The sequence below is a fragment of the Mytilus galloprovincialis genome, chromosome 2 (genome assembly GCF_965363235.1).
Source record: "Mytilus galloprovincialis chromosome 2, xbMytGall1.hap1.1, whole genome shotgun sequence".
Taxonomy (NCBI): domain Eukaryota; kingdom Metazoa; phylum Mollusca; class Bivalvia; order Mytilida; family Mytilidae; genus Mytilus; species Mytilus galloprovincialis.
The window spans coordinates 49,939,387-49,959,990 of NC_134839.1; the positions used below are offsets into that span (position 1 = coordinate 49,939,387).

The following is a 20,604-nucleotide window of genomic DNA, read 5'->3' on the forward strand; positions in this document are numbered from 1 at the left end:
TTAACTTTCCAAAATATTTTATAAGACCATCAAATTAAAAAAGAATGATGCTTTCAGACACCCAACATACATGTTTATGACTCAGAAAAATTAAGGTGCATTAAAATGCAGGGTTAATTTTCTACAACTGTCAAATTCAAGGGAATATTTTTTTTAGACCTACTTTCGTATACAACCGGATGTGGCGTACCATGATTTGGTGGTATTACACCTAAAGAACACCTAAATGTCAAATAAACTTAATGTAATTTTTTTCTCTCCAATTGCAAGTTATTTCAAGCATAACTGCCAAGTTTTGTCTCAGTCAGAGCTATAGTTTCAGAGAAAATCACTATATTGTAAGGCCATATCCTATGGCGATTTCAGTCTAATTTCTACGAAAAATCCTAATTTCAGTGTATCATTATAAAATGCAGTGTTGACTAATATCTGATCATATACTCATCATCTATGCATTGAAACAATTAAATAGGATACAAAAGACAACTTTAAGATGATAAACAATTTTATTGCACCTTTTAGAGTTCATTTGAAGGTCTGTTTTGGTCTGTTTTGGTCCATTTTTCCTTCTTTTTTCATCAAAACTTGATATCTTTTGGCTAAAAAATAAAACAAATGTGATTATTTTCCCAAATAAATGTAAGAAATGTAATGTTAAATCAATAATGAAAGTGTTTTAGCTGAACGAACTGTCTCTATAAATGTTAACAGTCTCCACGGAAGTTTCTATAAGTCCTTATGTATAACTTGAGTTTTTGGTCTGTTCCTGAGTGCGACAAATAACGGTTCCCTTTCAGTTAATCATTTAGTGTTTGTGATATCAAAGTCTTTTTATTTAATTATAACAGTATATTTCTTATAGATTTACACAAAAAGTCCACTTTATTGTATTTTACAATAGAAAATGGGAAGAAAGAGTAATAAAAAATTACCTCAAAATGGTTTTAAAAAGGGTTATGTCCCTCGGAATGCTGGTAAAAAAATTAAATTTGGTAAGAATTGTGAAATTTTTAAGTATGTGAGACTGGATTCTGATGTGTATAAATCCAGGGTAAATAAATGTTTAGATGGTGTTTTGTCAGTGCAAAATGCAGACGGCACGATGGCAAATTGTGAACTTTTGCGGCCAAAACCAAAAAACATGACATTAATTGATACATACCTTAAAGCTAATGTGTCATCTGCAGACCAATTCACATATAAGATTTTTCAACAGAATGCTCTTCAGTACATGATTAACACTGAAATGAAAAATCACATGTTGTATAAACAAGACTGTAAGGGTAATTTAAATTTTGATACAGAGGCTCAAGTAAAATGGGGATTAGCATGGCAAGAAAGGTTTCAATGTGATATATGTGGATTTAAAAGTGCATTTCATAAATTATATGAAGAAGTTGAATCTCTAAAAAGAGGCAGAAAGGCTGCCACGGTTAACATTGGTGCACAAGTAGGTCTAATACATACACCAATATCAAACAAAAATTTTAGTGAAATCCTAAATGCAGCCAATATTATCTCCCCTTCGTCATCAGGCTTGCAGAAATGTGCAAATAAAGTTTCAAAAGTTGTGGAAAAAGTAAATAAAGATGACATGGAAAATATAAGGAAAAATTTGGCAAATGACAACAAAACACTTGGTCTATCCAATGAAAAGCTGGTTCGAGTTGAATCTGATGCTAGGTATAATAACCCAATTTTTAGTAATGGCAGCACACCGTTTCAGGGCGGTACACAAGTCACCCAAGTTATGTGTGAAAATATGACAAAAAATAAAAAAATAATCTCTCTTTATACTGGTAATAAATTGTGTTTAATTGCCTCAAAACTGAGAGGTAAAGGGAAAAATATAACATGCCCAAACCATGCCGGTTTGTGTACAGCTAATATTGCGGAAGATTTCCCAATAGGTAATGAGGGAGAGTATAGTCGTCGATGCGCAGCTGAAGTCAGTGATCACCTTCAAATATCTCATTTCACTTCGGATGGGGATAGTAAATCATTTACTGGGATAAAAAGTGTACATGGAAATAATGTCCAAAGTCTAAGAGATGTAAGGCATTTGTCTCAAAGTTTAAAAAGGGCCATTATGAAATGCACGTTTAGTGTAATTATGTTCTCAGGATCTCGTAAGCAAAATGAAAAGAGTCGCTTTGCTCTTAATATAAAAGCTAGATGTGTAGCTGAGTTAAATACTGGTTTTTCAGTTCATAAGGGGAACCTACAACTCATGAAGGCTCACATGCCAAATGTCATTGATGCCATAATTATGTGTTATAAGGGTAACTGTGGAAGTTCTTGCAAAGTAAACTCCTATGTGTGTGGGGGCGAACCTTCAAAATGTTGGGTCAGAAGTTATATAGCAAATGGCAGCACATTAAAGATGACATTTTATGATCAAGAAGAGCTTAGAAGGTGTATAAAAATCTTACTTGGTCCAAATAGCCTGGATTTAGTTCGGTTTCTGACCTCAACTCAAAAAAGTGAGGGATTTAACCGTTCGCTGAGTAGGTGCAATCCTAAAAATGTAACTTTTCACAGAAACTTCCCCGGTCGGGCTCATGCTGCTGTGCTAATGGTAAACAGCAAATATTCCAATTCTGTCATAAAACTCTCTGTTCAGCTGGGTGCTGCTATAACACCAGGTTCATTGGTTGCAAAACAACTGAAACAAAGACATAAAATTGATATTCGCAATGCTCAACGCAAACGTCTCATATCTTCAAAACTAAGAAGGGTAAATAGTAGGAGGAGAAAGTATAAATTACATGCAAGCATTCACTATCCTCTTTCAGTATATTATAAAAAGGGCCTTGCTGATTCAGGAAATGAAGATTGTGACAATATTTGTGATTAAAATGACTATTCCTATCATGAATAGTAATAGATTTTTTATTAAGGAGTACTAATTATTAATCTCACTTAAAAATTGGATTTAAAGCTAGATATGGCCTTTGCAATTTCAAAATTATAATGCATACAAATGTCAACAAATATATATATTAAAGTGTAGAAAATACAGTTCATTGTTTTAAATATAATGCATTAACTTTCTACTACCTATATATTTGATATAATAAATTCTTTTGCTGATATTAAACTTTTATTTCTGATTGAAAATATAAAAAGTATTACTCTAAAAGTATGTCGGATGAAGTTCAAGATTACATTTTTACCTGTACTGTTTGATAGTAAATCAATATCAGGTAATGTTTACCTGTACAGGTATGATACAGGTGAACTCAGTGTTATAGTTTGAATAGTGCAATGCAGTACTGGTTGTGTTTAGTGCTCATCTTAGCTATATTTTTATATATTTTATGTTGTTTGTGTACATAGCTTTTCATTTTTCATGTGGTTCTATGTGTCCATTGTCTCTCTACATTTATTGTTTATGCTGAGAAGAGATGACTTTTCTTTCTTGTTATTATTGTTTTACCATTTTAAATCAAACAGTCTTGGTAGGGTTTGTGTTTTCGACACCTTGTTTGGTGTGTACCACGACAAACTTGGCGGTCTTTGTTGATATAAGGCGGCTCGTAAGATAAGTGCTCAGGGTTGATGCATCTCTTCTGATGACACAGATGAGACACATCAACTTCCTCTGATAGATCAAATTTCCCTGTGTGCAACATGTATGAAAATCTATGACCATACAATGTTCTTTTTTTTCTGTCCCAAGGAAACCTAACACTATAAACGGAATATAGCTTCGTCTGTCCACCCATTTGGCTTATCAAACACCCGAAAACCCCCGTTTCAAGGCAATTTTCTCTCAAACGTGCTTTCTGTGTCTCAATCCATTCAGAATAGTCCATGTTTACAATGTATGAGCTAGTTTAGTAATAATTTTTAAAAATGAAAGTACAATAAGGTCACCAGTGCACGTGTAGTTTCCCTAAATAGGTGTAATACCACCATTGATTTTCCCCTATTAGTCTTTGTTAAATTGGCATTTTAAAAAAAAATGGTACAGTATTTACCTTTATTTCAACTAAAGAAATACTTTGCATGAATAAAGTTTAATCCTTTCCAGTGCTACAGTAAAAATTTCACACTACATTTCATTGCATATAACAAAGTAACCAGCACCGGAAGTAAACAACCCAAATTTATACACTCTAATTTACTGGTTACCTGCTTTGGTAACTATGTAACCTTAACTTTCCAAAATATTTTATAAGACCATCAAATTAAAAAAGAATGATGCTTTCAGACACCCAACATACATGTTTATGACTCAGAAAAATTAAGGTGCATTAAAATGCAGGGTTAATTTTCTACAACTGTCAAATTCAAGGGAATATTTTTTTTAGACCTACTTTCGTATACAACCGGATGTGGCGTACCATGATTTGGTGGTATTACACCTTAATGACTTTGTTGACTTCCTCTGTCACATAAAAAATCGAAATAAAGGACACCACAGAAACAGTTAAGTGTGCTTCATAACAGGAGACCTAAACATCGTCGAAGACCGTGAGGACATAACTTTTCTAAAGAAAGGACCGAAACGTCCTCCATCTATAATTGATTGGAAACAATTCGTCAGGTCATTAAAGAAACTCTGTCTGCCTACTGTAAAAATTGGTGCAAACGTGAAAAATTTAATGAAAAATCTTTAGACAGTTATTCGAATAAAATTATGAATACTGTTAATATTCGAATATCTCATTTGGAAAACAATTCTGAAATAGATAATAGGATCCATGATATTCCCAATTCTAGAATAAAAAAATAAACTCAAGGTACTCGCAGAGCGTTTGTGTTCGTACCGGTAGACAAGACAGCCAATAATGTAGTGGCGGTGTGGCGTATATACTACACGGTATTTCATCAAAACGAAATTATAAATTCCTCTACATTTAGGTCCGTACGCACCACAGAGAGTCAAATCGTTAACAAGCATACCACTGCCATTACCCAGCTTAAAGCATCTTCCGAATATTTGAAAGTCCCTACCATGTACTGATTACCGAAATTACACAAAAAAACAACATTTAAATTCCGTTTTATCTCCGCATCGAGTAAGTGTTCTACTACTAATCTATCAGTGCTTGTAACTACCTCCCTTACTACTAACAAAGAACTGGTTATTACATTTTGTAATAAAGCTTATGAAAATAATGGTATTAAATATTTTTGGAGTGTTAAAAATGCTTTTGCTAAGAATCTAAGTTTATGACTTAACTTAGTAAAGACCCATCCTTGTTATATTTGGTTGATACATTCAAAATACCTACCGTTATCTGGATGATATTTTTTTGTTAAATAATCCAGAGTTCTCTAAATATACTTCCGAAATTTACCTAAAAGAACTTACTTTAACTAAATCTAGCATAAACAGCAGCAGTTGCCCTTTTCTAGATTTAGACATTTCAATTTCTAACGGGATACTACATACTGAAAATTACGATAAAAGAGACGATTTTTCATTTCCTATTGCTAATTTTCCTTTTTTAGAGGGCGATGTGCCTTTGGCTCCATCATACGGTGTTACTATCCCAACTCGTTCGATATGCCCGTGTGTGTTCTGATGTCATGGATTATAACGAACGTAATCAATGCATCACTGGGAAATTATTGTGTCAGGGATTCGATACCATAAATTACTAAAAACTTTTCTAAATTCTTTCATAGATACAAATATTTGAAGTAAATTTGGCTGTACTTGTAGAAAACTTAGTAAAAATGGTATTTCACATCCTAAATGTTACGGTAATATTGTACTTAAAGTGCGGAAATCACAATGTCATCCGTGTAAACTCATTAAACCTTTAAACAAACTTAAAAGTAAGGGTTATCGTACCAATAATGTAATTAGATCTCTGAATATATTGAAATTGAAACAGGAAATGCTCATCGTCAAAAGATGGTTGCAGTGCTTTAAGAAAACCTTCAAGATTCCATTTGCAGAGCTTCGTTCATGGAAAAGATACTTATCTTTCAATTCAATGAGAATCATTAGAAAACTATTCAAGTCAAGCATGAATAAGTAGAAGTATTCATATATAACATATTTTTCGCAAGAGAAAATGTTTGAAAATTAATCAATAATGACAGTAGCTTCTGTCAACCATGTTTTATCCAGTCCAATCGATCCAATATTAGACATCCTTATAAAAGGCCGTCTATATCATGTATAAGTGAGTTGTTTCAAATTTCCCAAATAAACATTTGTTCACATTACATTTAGTTACATCATTTTCGCCGCCAAAACTATGTAAATCAAAACATAACGAACACTGCCTTCCAAGCATCATTTATGTAGTTTCATAAAAATAGTTTTGTACTTTTCAATGGTGATGTCATTTAACTTCATCCAGTTTCCGAAGTGACTTGTGGTTTTGATTAGATAAACTACTACGTAATGATCAATAATGTTATGATTTTGCCCACTATTTGTTATGCATACACGATGTGTTCTCTCTATGAAGAGTACTCACATAGGCTTTGCCTTTTGCCAAATATAATTTAATATATTGAATAAAAAACAGTTTAAAAAATTGAAAACAACACTTTTAATAATGTTATGCGTCCGAAGCGCTTTTCTGGATTTACCTTCATCAGGAACTCTCAAAGCCAAACCGAAACCGTTGAAGAGCTATGTCAAAAATACCTAAAATAAATACCCAAATTCATCTTAAGTCAACTTTGTCTGAGGGAGTTGAAACCTTAGTTTTTTTTAATAATTTCAAAATTTATAAACGGACAATTTTAGAAAGGTTGTTAAATTATGTCAGTACCGCAGTACTGACTTCTGAGATGATGGTACCCTCAGAGACTAATAGTCCACCAGCAGAGGTAATGACCCAGTGATGTGAAAAATTGAAAACAACACGTTAAATAATTTAATGCGTCCGAAGCGCTTTTAACCAATAGATACAAGATAGGTATAAACCAATATTTAAACAGTGTAAAAAGTTTGATTTCAAAACATACTCAGCGAAGAAAAATACGAAAACTATTACTTATAATAATCATTTTCACAGGGCGTATATATACAAAATGTATGTCTATTTCAATTACAAGTTGTGGCTGCTGGAGTAAATTTTCAAGTGTATCATCAATTTAGAAGTCACTGCTTCGATCGATACGGAAATTATTTATCGTTAAATTTCTTTTTTCGTAAATTAAGATATTATTAAGATAATTGTTTAAAAAAGGTTGACCATAAATGAATATGTCAATTTGTTTAGGTCAAGTTTTGGTCATGCAGCTTTCATGCTTTCCTAGATAAAGAAAGTTCAGGAAGTGGGTCTGAATTACACATCATTCAAATATTTTTAAAAAATTTTATTACGATTAAGACAGTGTGCATCTTATTAAAACGGTCATTGTACCATTTTATTTTATATATAGATACCTGTCATGATCATATGATTTAAATAGCAATAATGTCAAGTTTAAATATCATTTAGACATACTTTAAACACGTGAAATAAAAACCGAGAGTAGTAGGAAAAACCCATTGAAAACACATATATATTGGTTTGTCATTGAGTCATATGAAGGATTTACGAAGCTTTTAACATAAGGCAGTTACGGCGTTCCATAGGTGTTGCAACATATTTTGGTTTCATTTTGGGAGACAGGAATTACATGTAAAAGTAAAACAATAAAAATACCATAAATAAAAAAAGTCCCTTTACAAATGCAAAATCAAAAGCTCAAACATATCAAACGAATGGAAATACTCCACAAGCTAGCACGCACAGCTATGGAACGCCGTAACTGCCTTATGTTAAAAGCTTTCATTATATGATGGTACTTTGACATTATACGATGGTACTTTGACATTATATGATGGTACTTTGACATTATACGATGGTACTTTGACATTATATGATGATACTTTGACATTATACGATGGTACTTTGACATTATATGATTGTACTTTGACATTATACGATGGTACTTTGACATTATATGCTGGTACTTTGACATTATATGATGGTACTTTGACATTATATGATGGTACTTTGTCATTTTGTAAAGACAAAAGGAATCATGGGAAATTAGAAAAAAACATAAATATGTCCCCAGTACACGGATGCCCCATCCGCACTATCATTTTATATGTTCAATGGACCGTGAAAATGGAGAGAAATCTCTAATTTGGCATTAAAATTGGAAAAATAATATCATAGGAAACATGTATACTAAGTTTCAAGTTGATTGGATTTCAACTTCATCAAAAACTACCTCGACCAAAAACTTTAAGTTGAAGCGGGACGAACGGACGGACGAAGGGACGAACGGACGGACGGACGCACAGAAAAAAACAAAATGGACGAATCACTCATGTTGAGTGTACTAAAGAAGGTTGATTTGAAGCATGCGTTTATACATTATAAAAGAGAATAAATAACACCAAACATTGTGGGTATACTTTCGAGACATGAATAAGAAGCTCTAGGAGTTTCAAATACAGCAGACATGATGAAGCGTCGAATTGAGTGTATTAAATATGGGACTATTAAACCACAGAAAATTCAAGGAAGTTCCGGACCTCCTAAATTTGACATAGACAAATCAACACTTGAAAATTTACTTGATAATGGATTTTGATTTGTTGCAAAGCTTTTGCTCGTAACTGAATATATCGAAGAATGGCACAGTTCGATCTGAGTAAACGTACATTTTCAGAACTTAACGATGATGAGTACAGAGATGGCGTCTAATAGACTCTATTCAACGTTTACATTCATCTGAAGCTCAAACAAGGAAATCGGGAACACTTCACAAACAGTTTATAACGTAATGGGGACTAACCACTTGTGGCATATAGACACTAACCATAAGCTTGTACGCTGGCAATTCATAATAATAGGTGGTGTTGATGGTTTAAGCAGAATGACAAATTTTCTTAAATGCTGTAATAACAACACGTCTCTAACAGTCTAAATCTGTTTTTGTCAGGTGTCGCCAACTTCGGTGTGCCTCTAAGGGTTAGATCGGACAAGGGACTGGAAAACGTGTCAGTTGCAGACTTTATGCTCAGTGAAAGGGGTGATGGAAGTATGTTAACAGGCCGGAGTACCCACAATCAAGGGTCTAAGAGATTATGGAGGGACATATTTGAGGGTATCCTATGTTATTATTTTATTATTCGGAAGATCAAGATATTCTAAAACCATTTAACCTTCAGCATTTAGAAGCTCTACATTTCATATATAATGGGGAGATAAACAGAAGGCTTCAACGGTGGAAAACAGCATGGGCTGGTCATATGATGTGTACAGTTATATCGTCTCCTTTGATTTTGTGGTCATCTGGCCAACTTCAAAACCAAGTAGGCATACAACTTAGTGGAACCGAATTACTAGAATATGGACTTGAAGAACATATTAAATTGAATAACACAGAAGAAGGGGACCGACCAATATTTGCCCCAATTAGCCATTTAATCAATGAAAACTTTGAAATAAATGACTATTTAAAGTTTTGGGAAATTATTACAAGAAATTATTTGTTGATAAATTAACACAAGTTGATCTTTAAAATTTCAGCATCTGATAGTTTGTAATAGCCTGTGTTGGCCAGGATGCACTTGGTCAGAACCTTGCTATGAACATTTCTATATAACATTTTATTTTATTGTTAAAGATATTTTCCACAATATCGCTAACATATATTGTTTTGACCTCAATTTTGACTGACAAAATCAGAGTATGGATTCACTCTATGTACACACTCGTGCTCATTTATGAGCATAATGCATAGCACATGAAAGCATACAAATACATGTACAACACTCTGTTCACTGCGTCTTCTACGATTACAGCACTCATATTACAAAGTGAACTACACCATTGTACATGAAGTTTCATACATAAATTTTGGTTTATATCAACCAACTCATAAGTTGTTTGTTTGCATTTCCATTAAACGCAATCACTCCCTGCCACTTTCTATGATGGGAGAAATTTGTCAAAGTTACAATTATTTTACACTATATGTGTAAAAGTCAAATATCTGAAACCCAGGTAAAAAGAAATAAACATGCTTGAGACAAGTTAACACTAAAACGGTAATTTGACCTGACAGTCACGACAAACATTCTGGCAATACACTCATGTGCAATACAGCTAACGTCAAGGTCAAAAGACAAACAAGGTGTGGCCTGGACAAGCGTCACTGAAAAGAACGAGAGAGAATAAAACAACATGTCTCTCTTCATCAAATGAAAGACATAATGGAATCAAGTTAATTGGGTCAAGTTGTTTGAGGTTAGGAAAAGTGGTGATATAAGCTTACCCCACCTTTGCATACTAAAACATTCAAATCATCTCTTTATTCAAGTAACTTTTTAACAACTTCAACGAAAGCTTATTGATACAAACAATCAAATATAGTCAATGTTCAAATAATGTGCTCACCAACAAAAAAGGGCACTTCCATGAGGTGAACTATACACAAACCCTCAATTTGTGTCCATAATGCTATGAGGTAACTACATCATTGACCTGATGACATTCAACTCGGTTCAGCAAACCAATTCTAAATAGTGTTAAATAGATGCATTTGTTGACCCTATATTGCATGTAGTTTCTTCCGATAAAATTTTAAGTCTATTTATGACCATTGAACTCTGGTCTTGAAATTCAATAAGTTCTTCCTCTTTTGTGTTCAAAATGTTGTTGATCTGCATGTAGATAAGCTTTTCATATTTTAGAAGTTGCTCTAACATGCTAGTATGCCTTAAATGTTTGCATGTGTGCTATATTTTTATTAGTGCTTAATTTTAGTTGTGCTTCAGCTTTGGTTGTTAAGATATGTATTTTAGTAGTGCTTTGCATGTTTTGCAATGTGCTTATGCTGTTATATATCTTGTCTGCATGTTTGTGTGTTTAAATGTTGTGTTTATGTTATTTTATATTCGGTAAAAAGCTCTTAAGAGCTTATGTTTGTATTCTTAAATGTTAACCGAATCAAAATAAAACTTTTGTATTCGTATTCGTATTTTCGTGGGAAACATGTTCAAGAATATTGGACATTTCCAGGCGAGATAACCCAAGTTAATTGTTATTTTTATAAACACTCTGATAGTTTCAAATGGCTCACCGAGATATATTTTTTATTATGACACATGATATCTCGTATGTGTATTTAAATAAAGTCTAGACTTCATAATTTTGGTAAATTGACATAACCTTGGTTTTGAATGTATCTGTGTTATTCTATTGTCGATAGAACTTTCAATAAAAATTACTACTTTTTATTTCTAAATAATGAAAGTGGGCAAAGTAGAAACTATTATATGGTCAACCTTTCTATTATGTTGATCCATTTGTATACTGTACATACAACATCTGTCGAACGGAGGTTTGAAGTTTGCATTTCAAAATGCAGTTGACAAAAGAAAACTTTGATTTAAAATTAAAAAAAAATCTAAATAATTATTATTTCATCATTTTTCAATCTTATCTGCTATGAAAAAATTAATTTCGGCGAAAAAATGAATTTTCATGATTTTTTAAAGCATCAACCCATAGTCAAAGGTACAATATCCACAATAGAAACATAGGGTGAAAAGAAAGAAAATATGAATGTTATTTTTTTTAAGAATGATATTCGGAAATCCTTCTTAAAGATCACTTGCTATGGGATTTTTTTTATCACATTTAAGGTAAAAAAGATATCTTAAAAATTATAACAGGGTATCAGTGTTTCTCGTTTACATCAATGAGAACTATTTATAAGATATCGATTTATCAATGATCTAGCATTTGTACTGATTAATGTAAAAAAAATATATAAGTCCTTCATTCTTGTGTATGCTTGTTTACCAATTTTGATGTTGATCTGGTGATATAAAAATGTAAAATCAAAATTGCAGAGGACACCGAGCTACTCGAAATTGACAAAGCAAAGTATAATGTTAAAGTACCATCGTATAATGTCAAAGTACCATCGTATAATGTCAAAGTACCATCATATAATGTCAAAGTACCATCATATAATGTCAAAGTACCATCGTATAATGTCGAAGTGTCATCATATAATGTCAAAGTACCATCGTATAATGTCAAAGTACCATCATATAATGTCGTAGTACCATCGTATAATGTCAAAGTACCATCGTATAATGTCAAAGTACCATCATATAATGAAAGTTTTTAACATAAGGCGATTACGGCGTTCCATACACAGCCATCTCCTTATGTAGAATATGGTGGATCAAATCTTGTCCCACCAGGTAGCTAAACCTCTCATTTGTATAACTGTCGCAAAAAAAAATGCTTTATATTGACAAAAAGACAAACAGACATATACATGTGTATGTAAAAATGTCCAAAACTTGAGTATAGTAGTCTAGTTTTATTATCTTGATCACTATAAAATTTTAAGCAACAACAATTTTGGCATTTTTATAAAAATGTTTAACCCGGATTTGTTTTCTCTCAATCAATGTTTGACCTTTGAACAGTGGTATGTTACTATTGCCCTTATTTACATTTACGTTATAAATTAGCCTATGCGTGATTATTTGTTAGAAAAATTATTTAGATAACCTTTGAAATAGGACAAATGTGTAGATTTTCTGTCACCTTAATATAATATAAGCAGAAAACATTTAGTTTCCCGAAAACCATACACAGTATACCAATATTTAATAATTTTTCACACATCATTTACAATTGATATTTTGTAGTTACGTCAGATGCGTGTTTCGTCTACAACAGACTTATCAGTAACGCACGAATAAAAAAATAATAAAAAAAGGCCAAATGAAATGCGAAAGGTGAAGAGCATTCAGTGCCTATAATTCCGAAATAATTGCCAAATACAGCTAATGTAATATATTCCTCAGTAAGAAAAGCCTTAATATTTTTCTTTTCTATTTTTGCGGATCTTTTTGTCGAAGAGAGTCATCGAATCAAACTTGAAACAGCCTTTCCATGCTTTATATTTTTTTTACATATCTATTGAATCAAACAGGACCAATGTCATGAGCTTGGCAGTGTTCTTATTTACCTTGCAGTTTAAAAGTTTAATACCCTTTCTTGACATTGATACACACATTGTATCAACTTATTTTTAACTCCATCATTGATATTTTAATGATATTTATCAACTAGTACATTATAAAAGAGATATTTCTTAAAACAACTAGTATAACAACATGCAGCTAACGTTTTAATAGATTGAATTTGAGGTTGTGATTTTCAAGTCAGAAAAACCGGAATGTTTTAAATCAATTAGTAATGTTATCAATCTTTTTTTTAATATCGTTGAACTTAAAGAATGTGAAAAATCTAGATTTTGATAAATAGCAAGCAGCGAATTGTTGATTTGTTTTTCTTTCTAACGAAAGTCGAATGATCGTACAGAGTTTTAAAAAGGTTTTAACATGTTTAATGACATGCATTATCCTTTTGGTTGAGAATGGTTGTGACTCTGTCTTACTTTTGAATATCTTTCACACTTTTTTTGTACTGCTGCAAAAGATTCTTAAATGGTCGCGTGTGAATAACAAACATCTACACTGAAGGGTTTTCCTAGTCAATGTATCAAGTGCATTGTAAGGGATATCGTAATTGTCAGTTATATGGTAAATTAAATTTGAGAAACAGCTGTATTTACAAAGTGCAACCTATACAGCTGTTTCTCAAAACACGCCTCTTTTGGGGAGTAATTGAATATTCATAGAAAAATAATTTTGTTTTCATACTGGTTCCCAGTTATGCTCTCTGTGTTCCATAACGCAGAGACAGAAATTGGGAATGTTACCAGTAAATAAACACGTGCATATTGTTTACATTGAAATCTGTGGTAACCTTTCATTCGAGGTAGGGGTAGTGAAGAAAATTAGTGTAAGTTTAAACTCTGAGAAGTTCAGGGCATATAAACGTTGAAAATATGCCGCACAGCCCTATAGTTTGACCTTTGAAAAAAATTGTGGTGCATATGAACTTTCAATTCTAGGATAAGATTTTTTTCAAAACTTCATAGTAAAAGTGGTACAGTTTTAGCCGTAAAAGGAGTTCCTATGGGAAATTGCATTGTCAATATTTACAGAAATGCAACCTATATAGGGTGAAAAAGGGGAACATTCAGAAACTAACCAAATGTGCTTTTTTCACACATTTCAAAGAAATTAACTCAAATAAGAAGCTTTATAAATATTTAATGAAGATTGATAGAATCCTGGGCCTTAAATATGATGACTCAGCATAAATTCACAGTTTACAGTATGCATAGTTTACTTAAAGTCCTGGATACAAAATTAAACATAATATTTGCATATTTGTAAGTTAAATTGTTAAGAAGTGCTTATATTTACTCTTCGCAGTCATTGAAACTCATAGATCCTTCCTGAATATTATTTATGAGGTATTTGTGTCCTTTCGATAACCCAAAAGTAAGCCGCAACACCTAAATCTGCTTTTTTGTCACCACGGCATAATAAATACAAGCTAGAAAAACAAAAATATCTCAAGAAAACTTACAATAGTGTGTTCTATCCTGAATATGTACTAAATATTCCAAATTGCTAGAAACAGCAGAATGATTTAGGAAATTTGAGGCCCCAGGGGCAAAAAACATAGAAAAATTGCCTACCCCCTGGGTCATAAAACAAATAATTTAACTTGTAAATGCTATGATTTTATGATTTTAAAGTTCTTGATATAGAAAACAATAACTATGCTTGGAAGTTATGCAAAAATCAGATGTTAGCAGTCATCTCTACCACATTTTAAGTGAATTTATATCTCAGAATGGTATCTGCATACATACAACTATTGCAAATATGGCTTTGTTTGAACACTTCTAGTATATATAGTAGCTAAATTGTGTCAGATATATGGTTACAAATGATACTGTTGTGACAAGAATTCTAAATTGACCATTTGAGGCAGAAAATGTGTTCTTTAATTGACAAATAGGCATACAGTAAGATGTGGACTGGAGATAGAGGCTGGATTGGATACTTTATATAATCTTGAATGGTGTAATGATTGATTGCTAAATATTACATTTATGATATTCTGATATTCTTTCAATATGTTATCAAAATAGTTTTTAACAGGTTCTAGGCATTTTTTATCAGAAAATATGCAAATAGGGTAAGCTGGCAATAATTCAAGTCTTGTTTTCAAATTCTTTAAAAAATTGAAACAGGGGAGGGGGTATCAAATGTATAGTAAAGACAAACTTAGAATATACACAGTGATTTCTTTAAGACTTTAATTCTGATAAATGAGTATTAATGTGAGAAAAACTGATTTTAGAGAGTTTTCTATTTGAATAAATGTCTGTATAGATTGGTATACACAGGGGTGCAGGTGGTATCTGTAACTTTTTTTTATGTCAAATATATATATCATTATGATGTAATTTCACGGATGCAATATAGCAATTTTGTAGGATTGTATGTGTCAATTTGGTAATACATGTTCATTTCCTATTCAGATGTCTGTATAATCTATGTTCAGATCTTTTTATCTCATAAATGAATCATGAATACTACTTGCCTAAAATCTCAATGATAGATGTCATGATAGCTTGGAATAGTTATCACAGATACCAGGCTTATAATTTGGTACGCCAGACGCGCGTTTGGTCTTCTGAAGACTCACCAGTTTAGCTTAGATCAAAAGCAGTTAGTTTGTAAAAACAAGGACAATGTTGAAGAGCATTGAGCAACCGAAATGAATATCAGTGGGTTGTGATTTTCTGATGGAATATATGAATGGATAGGGATTTTCCCTGAAACCGATAAACCGATATATGAATAAGTTTTTTTTCCAAATCCGATTTGGACGTCGGAACATCAATTTGTAGATTTACACCCCCCCCCCCTAAATCTTCCTTACCTTGTTTATTTATGCCAGTTGTTTCAAGATGTCAAGCTTAAATGTGTTATTCAAATGACTATAACATCATAGTACCAAAATTGCGCCAAGTACCCAGATTGTACCGTTTAGGCAAATATAGAAGCGAAAATCTTACAACTTTTCTCAGGGACTTAATCATGTGTACTTTTTTATAATTTGACATTATGCTTGTCTTTCAAAGGGGTAATACATTTAAATATTCACAAAACATTCACAGTATACATGTACATCAACAGATGAAGTAGTCACTGGAAACAGTAAAATCTACAGTAACGTTGTCATGCATGGACGCCCACAACAAGAATGTGTCCCAGTACACGGTTGCCCAATTCGCACTATCATTTTCTATGTTCAGTGAACCGTGAAATTTGGGGAAAATCTCTAATTTGGCATTACAATTAAAAAGATTATATCATAGGAAACATGTGTACTAAGTTTCAAGTTGATTGAAGTTCATCAAAAACTCCCTCGACTAAAAACTTTAACCCGAAGCGGTACAGACGGACGAACGGACGGACGGACGCACAGACCAAAAAACATAATGCCCATAAATTGGGCATTAAAATGAGCAAATACAATATGTTACGAAAATCCGTTTCTTAAAAATATATAATAAACAAATACTTATGTCAAATTGTTCAAAATATTTAAGGAAATATAACAAACCAACTGCATGTTATTTGATTTTTAGGTTGTGAAATTAATCATGGATGCAATATGGGTACTCCTTATTACAGATCGTTTAGATTACAAACACTTTATCTAAATGTTAGTTTCCGCACAAGTGAACAAGTGTATACAATTTCTAAATGAGGTCATTACCTTTAAATTCGACTTGTGGTATAATATTCAAACATTAGCGAAACGGGAATATTCAGTTTAAAATCCAATGTTAGTCTCTTTGTCATTAAATAAATACGTGTTGAGATGTAAGCCTCAATACTAAAATTTTAATAGATTGTAATTTATTTATTAAACTTGAAAATGAATATGTATAATTCAGTGAAGTGCATTTGTGTATTGTATATATGGAATGTTTGTTTAACATGCTGTTCTACCAAACATTGCACTGTGACATATTCCGAAAAAGTTGTCACATGTGACTGTTCAAACATGGATTTCCACACAGTTCCGAGACATATACCAACCAACACAACGATATTAGATTTATCAAGCAACAATATAGCTTTGCTACATAATGAAACATTCATACAGTTGGCTAAACTTCGAACATTGATCATTCATACATCAAGATTAAGATACATTGATGTGAATGCGTTTAAAGGCCTTGCGAATCTTCAAACTCTTGATCTCAGTGCGAACTTTTTGGATGTTGGATCGTTACCTATGTGTGTGTTCAACAGTACTCCTAATTTACTAAATTTACAGTTATCCGATAATACATTCTCTGAAGAATATCCCGATACCTCCTTAAGTTTTCTCTCTAACCTACAGAGTCTAAGCATCAATGGTATTCGAAATGGACGTTTTGGTGATGGTTTTAAATATTTGAAAAAACTTAAAATATTGCATTTTAAGCCATGCTTCATCACGCATCTAACAAATGAAACATTCTTAGTGTTCGACAATTTACCTATAGAAGACATTGCTATCTCTTGTGCAATTAGGAAAGTTGAATATGGAACACTTGCTCCTTTTAAATCACTAAATGTATTAAAGTTATCTTATAATTCATTAATACGTTTATCGGATTTGATACCCATTCTTATACCGTTGAAAGACAGGAATATGAGCGAAATTGATTTGTCTTACAATTATAGAGCTCGTACTGGATCTGACATCTTAACACCTGAACATTTCAGAATTCTGGGTCAAATTTGTTTAAAAAGCTTAATACTAGCAAAAAATCAAATTAGCGTTATCAGATCAGGTTCGATTTCTTCCATAAAATACAAGAATTGTTTAGAACATTTAGATCTTTCGCGGAATAACATATATGGCGATACAGGTTCAGCGCTTGAATTATTCCAGCTGACAGGTTTAAAAACAATAGATGCATCACAACAGGACCTACTTAGTCCTTGGGATGTCGGATCGCTCAGTCGTAACATATCCCCCAAGACATCCAAGTTTTTGATGTTCCCAGATAACAATGTGTCAGAAGTCTTCAAAAGGGGCAGTACTATTTACACTTTTCCCTTACCGCCTAATTTAGAGGAAATTTTTGCCGAACGTATAGTTATAAAAGCCTTACATCTTGCAAATGTTAACGTAACACATGGACGTAAATTAAGAGTATTAGATTTAAACTGGACTCCATTTAAAAGTTGCACTGGACGTTTACGTGGAATTGACCACCTTGAGATATTAAAAGTATCCGGATTCAATTGTTCGTTAATTGATTTATCAGTTTTTCAGTCATTTAAAAAACTGAAAGTTCTAGAAAGTCGAAGCGCAAATTTAGGTCGTGGTTTACAAGAAGACAAGGATGGAAAAATTCTGAAAGGACTGATTGAACTTCAACAAATTGACTTTTCAGCAAACCAATTTAAATATTTAAACCCTTTATTGTTCAAATCTCAGTACAAATCGTTATTGAAGTTAATTTTGTCAAGTAATATTCTAACAGAGATTAATATGAAGTTTTCAAAATTTTCAAAATTGAATTACATTGATTTATCAGATAATAGAATTAGATATTTAGAGAGAGGAACAACAAAAGAATTAGATGTGTTGAACATCAAATCAATGAATAAACTTGAACTGCTGTTACAAGGCAATATTTTTGAATGCAACTGTGATTCTTTGCATTTTATAGCATGGCTTCATTTTACGAATGTGACGCTAGACAATGGGGGAAACTACTCGTGCAGGTACTTTGACGGCAGCTATAAAACAACAGCATTTGCATTCCAAAATTTGCATGACATAAAAACAATGTGTGTTTCCAAAGTATGGCTGATTTTCTCTGTGTTATTATCAGTTTTATTGATAATTATAATTGTAGCTAGTAGTATAGCATACAAATACAGGATAACTCTTCAATATTGGTACCTAACTATTCGCCGGAAATACCGCCATTATTCTAAATTGGAGGGTGAGTCAAAGGAGTATAGATATAGCGCGTTTGTGGCGTATCACAATGCAGACTACAAATGGGTGTGTGGTCCACTGAGTACATTTCTCGAAAAAGAAAAGGAACAATCTTTGTGTCTGCATCATCGTGATTTTTTAGCTGGTAACCTAATAGCGGATAATATTGTTGAAGCTGTCTCTCAAAGTCGAAAAGTTATTTTAGTGATAAGTGAAACATTTCTGGAAAGTTCTTGGTGTGAATTCGAACTTGATATGGCTCGAATGCAAATGTTTCAAGAAAGTCGTAATATGTTGATTGTTATTTTAGTCCAAAATATTCCAGCTAAAAGTATGCCTAAATCTCTTTTACGGATTTGGAACAAAGTTACGTGCCTAGAGGCATATGATAGTGATATTCTTATTGAAAATGACAATTTTGAACATATATTTTGGAATCGTTTATATGAAGCTGTACTTTTATGATTTTGTTTTCTTAACTAACATTTTTTTTAAATTAAATGGTTTCTTTTGGAATATTTTGCTTTATAACTAAAATAAGTAATTCAACGTAAATAGTGTTAACATAGTTGCTTCAAATTACAATTTGCTTTTCCACATTTGAAATCAACTACCTGACTTGATAGCAGCGCAGACAAAGATGTATGTGCAATCTTTTTTAACAAAATTTATGAAAAGGAGCGTTCGTTTGAAATAAGTAATGTTATATGAATGCCAAATACGACCTCAATAAAGTAAATTGTACAAGACCAGTACAGAAGTTTAAATTATGGATCTCCTTAACTTACACACCATGTAAGAAGAGATAATTGCATTCATGTCTTAAATTGTATAATGTTTCTATTCAAATACTCCATTCGAATAATTTATACTGTTATCACTTCATCTATTTTCGATCGTTATTATAAATATAACATTGCAACTTGTCGCTAAGCAAATACAAATCACACTCAATCATTATGTCTACTCTACGTTATACCTATGAAAAGTACGTCACACTTTTCTCCCTTTAAAAAAGAAGATAAATTCATAGGTAAAACAATTTCAATAGAAAAAAAACCATGTAAAACTTAAAAATAGTTATAAGATTATATGTTAGTATTTGAACATACACGTGTAAAATCTAGACATTGATAAATGTGTCGGACAAATAAGGGCCAGATATATATTCATATTTATTTCTGATATTCACGTAATAATTGCTGCTGTACTATAACATTAATCCTTCATCTTTATCGAGAAAACTATCCTCGCCGTACAAAATCTTAAATTACAAGCTCCTTTATGACGAAACTTGCACATTATTGCAATTTTCATGGTAACTTGCATTGTTTATTTTTAGATATATTTAAGGATGTACTTAGGTGAGGTTTTGGAATTTCTGTCAAAAGTTCGGAATCCTTTGTTTTTTTATGAAAAAATGTTGCCCTATAACACCCATTTATCTTTTTATATCAGACTTAATAGCTCATTAAGGGTCTTTTGCCGAAATTTGAGCAAACGTTTGATCTTTTCAGCTTTTCCTCGCCTGTTTAAAAAAACGTATATCTCGAAAAGGAGCTATCAATATTTCTAGCTTATTTTGTTCCTTAACTAATGCTCTTCTGACTAAAAGAATCAATTTTAAATTTTGGATTTTTTGAATTTCATAAACCCTCTTAAAACATGTTAATATTTATATTTGTTGTCTGTTTGATTAATCATG

At 32.2% G+C, this 20,604-nt stretch overlaps 1 protein-coding gene and 1 long non-coding RNA gene across 2 annotated transcripts; one reads left to right on the top strand and one right to left on the bottom strand.

Annotated features, from left to right (window-relative positions):
• Positions 1 to 487: 487 nt before the first annotated feature.
• Positions 488 to 4,103, bottom strand: LOC143063774 (uncharacterized). Its single transcript, XR_012975098.1, has 4 exons — positions 3,984 to 4,103; positions 2,433 to 2,665; positions 1,163 to 1,241; positions 488 to 599 (listed from the first exon to the last, which is right to left on the bottom strand). It is a non-coding gene; the product is annotated as an uncharacterized LOC143063774 (long non-coding RNA).
• A 12,631-nt stretch (positions 4,104 to 16,734) lies between these two features.
• On the top strand, positions 16,735 to 19,659 carry LOC143063775 (toll-like receptor 4). The gene has a single exon (XM_076236148.1). The coding sequence runs from the start codon at positions 16,830 to 16,832 to the stop codon at positions 19,362 to 19,364; it is 2,535 nt and encodes an 844-aa protein (XP_076092263.1). The 5' UTR covers positions 16,735 to 16,829; the 3' UTR covers positions 19,365 to 19,659.
• Positions 19,660 to 20,604: the final 945 nt, after the last annotated feature.

Excerpts from the sequence above, each read along its gene's own strand:
- LOC143063775 (XM_076236148.1), top strand. The coding sequence starts at position 16,830 with ATGAATATGTATAATTCAGTGAAGTGCATTTGTGTATTGTATATATGG.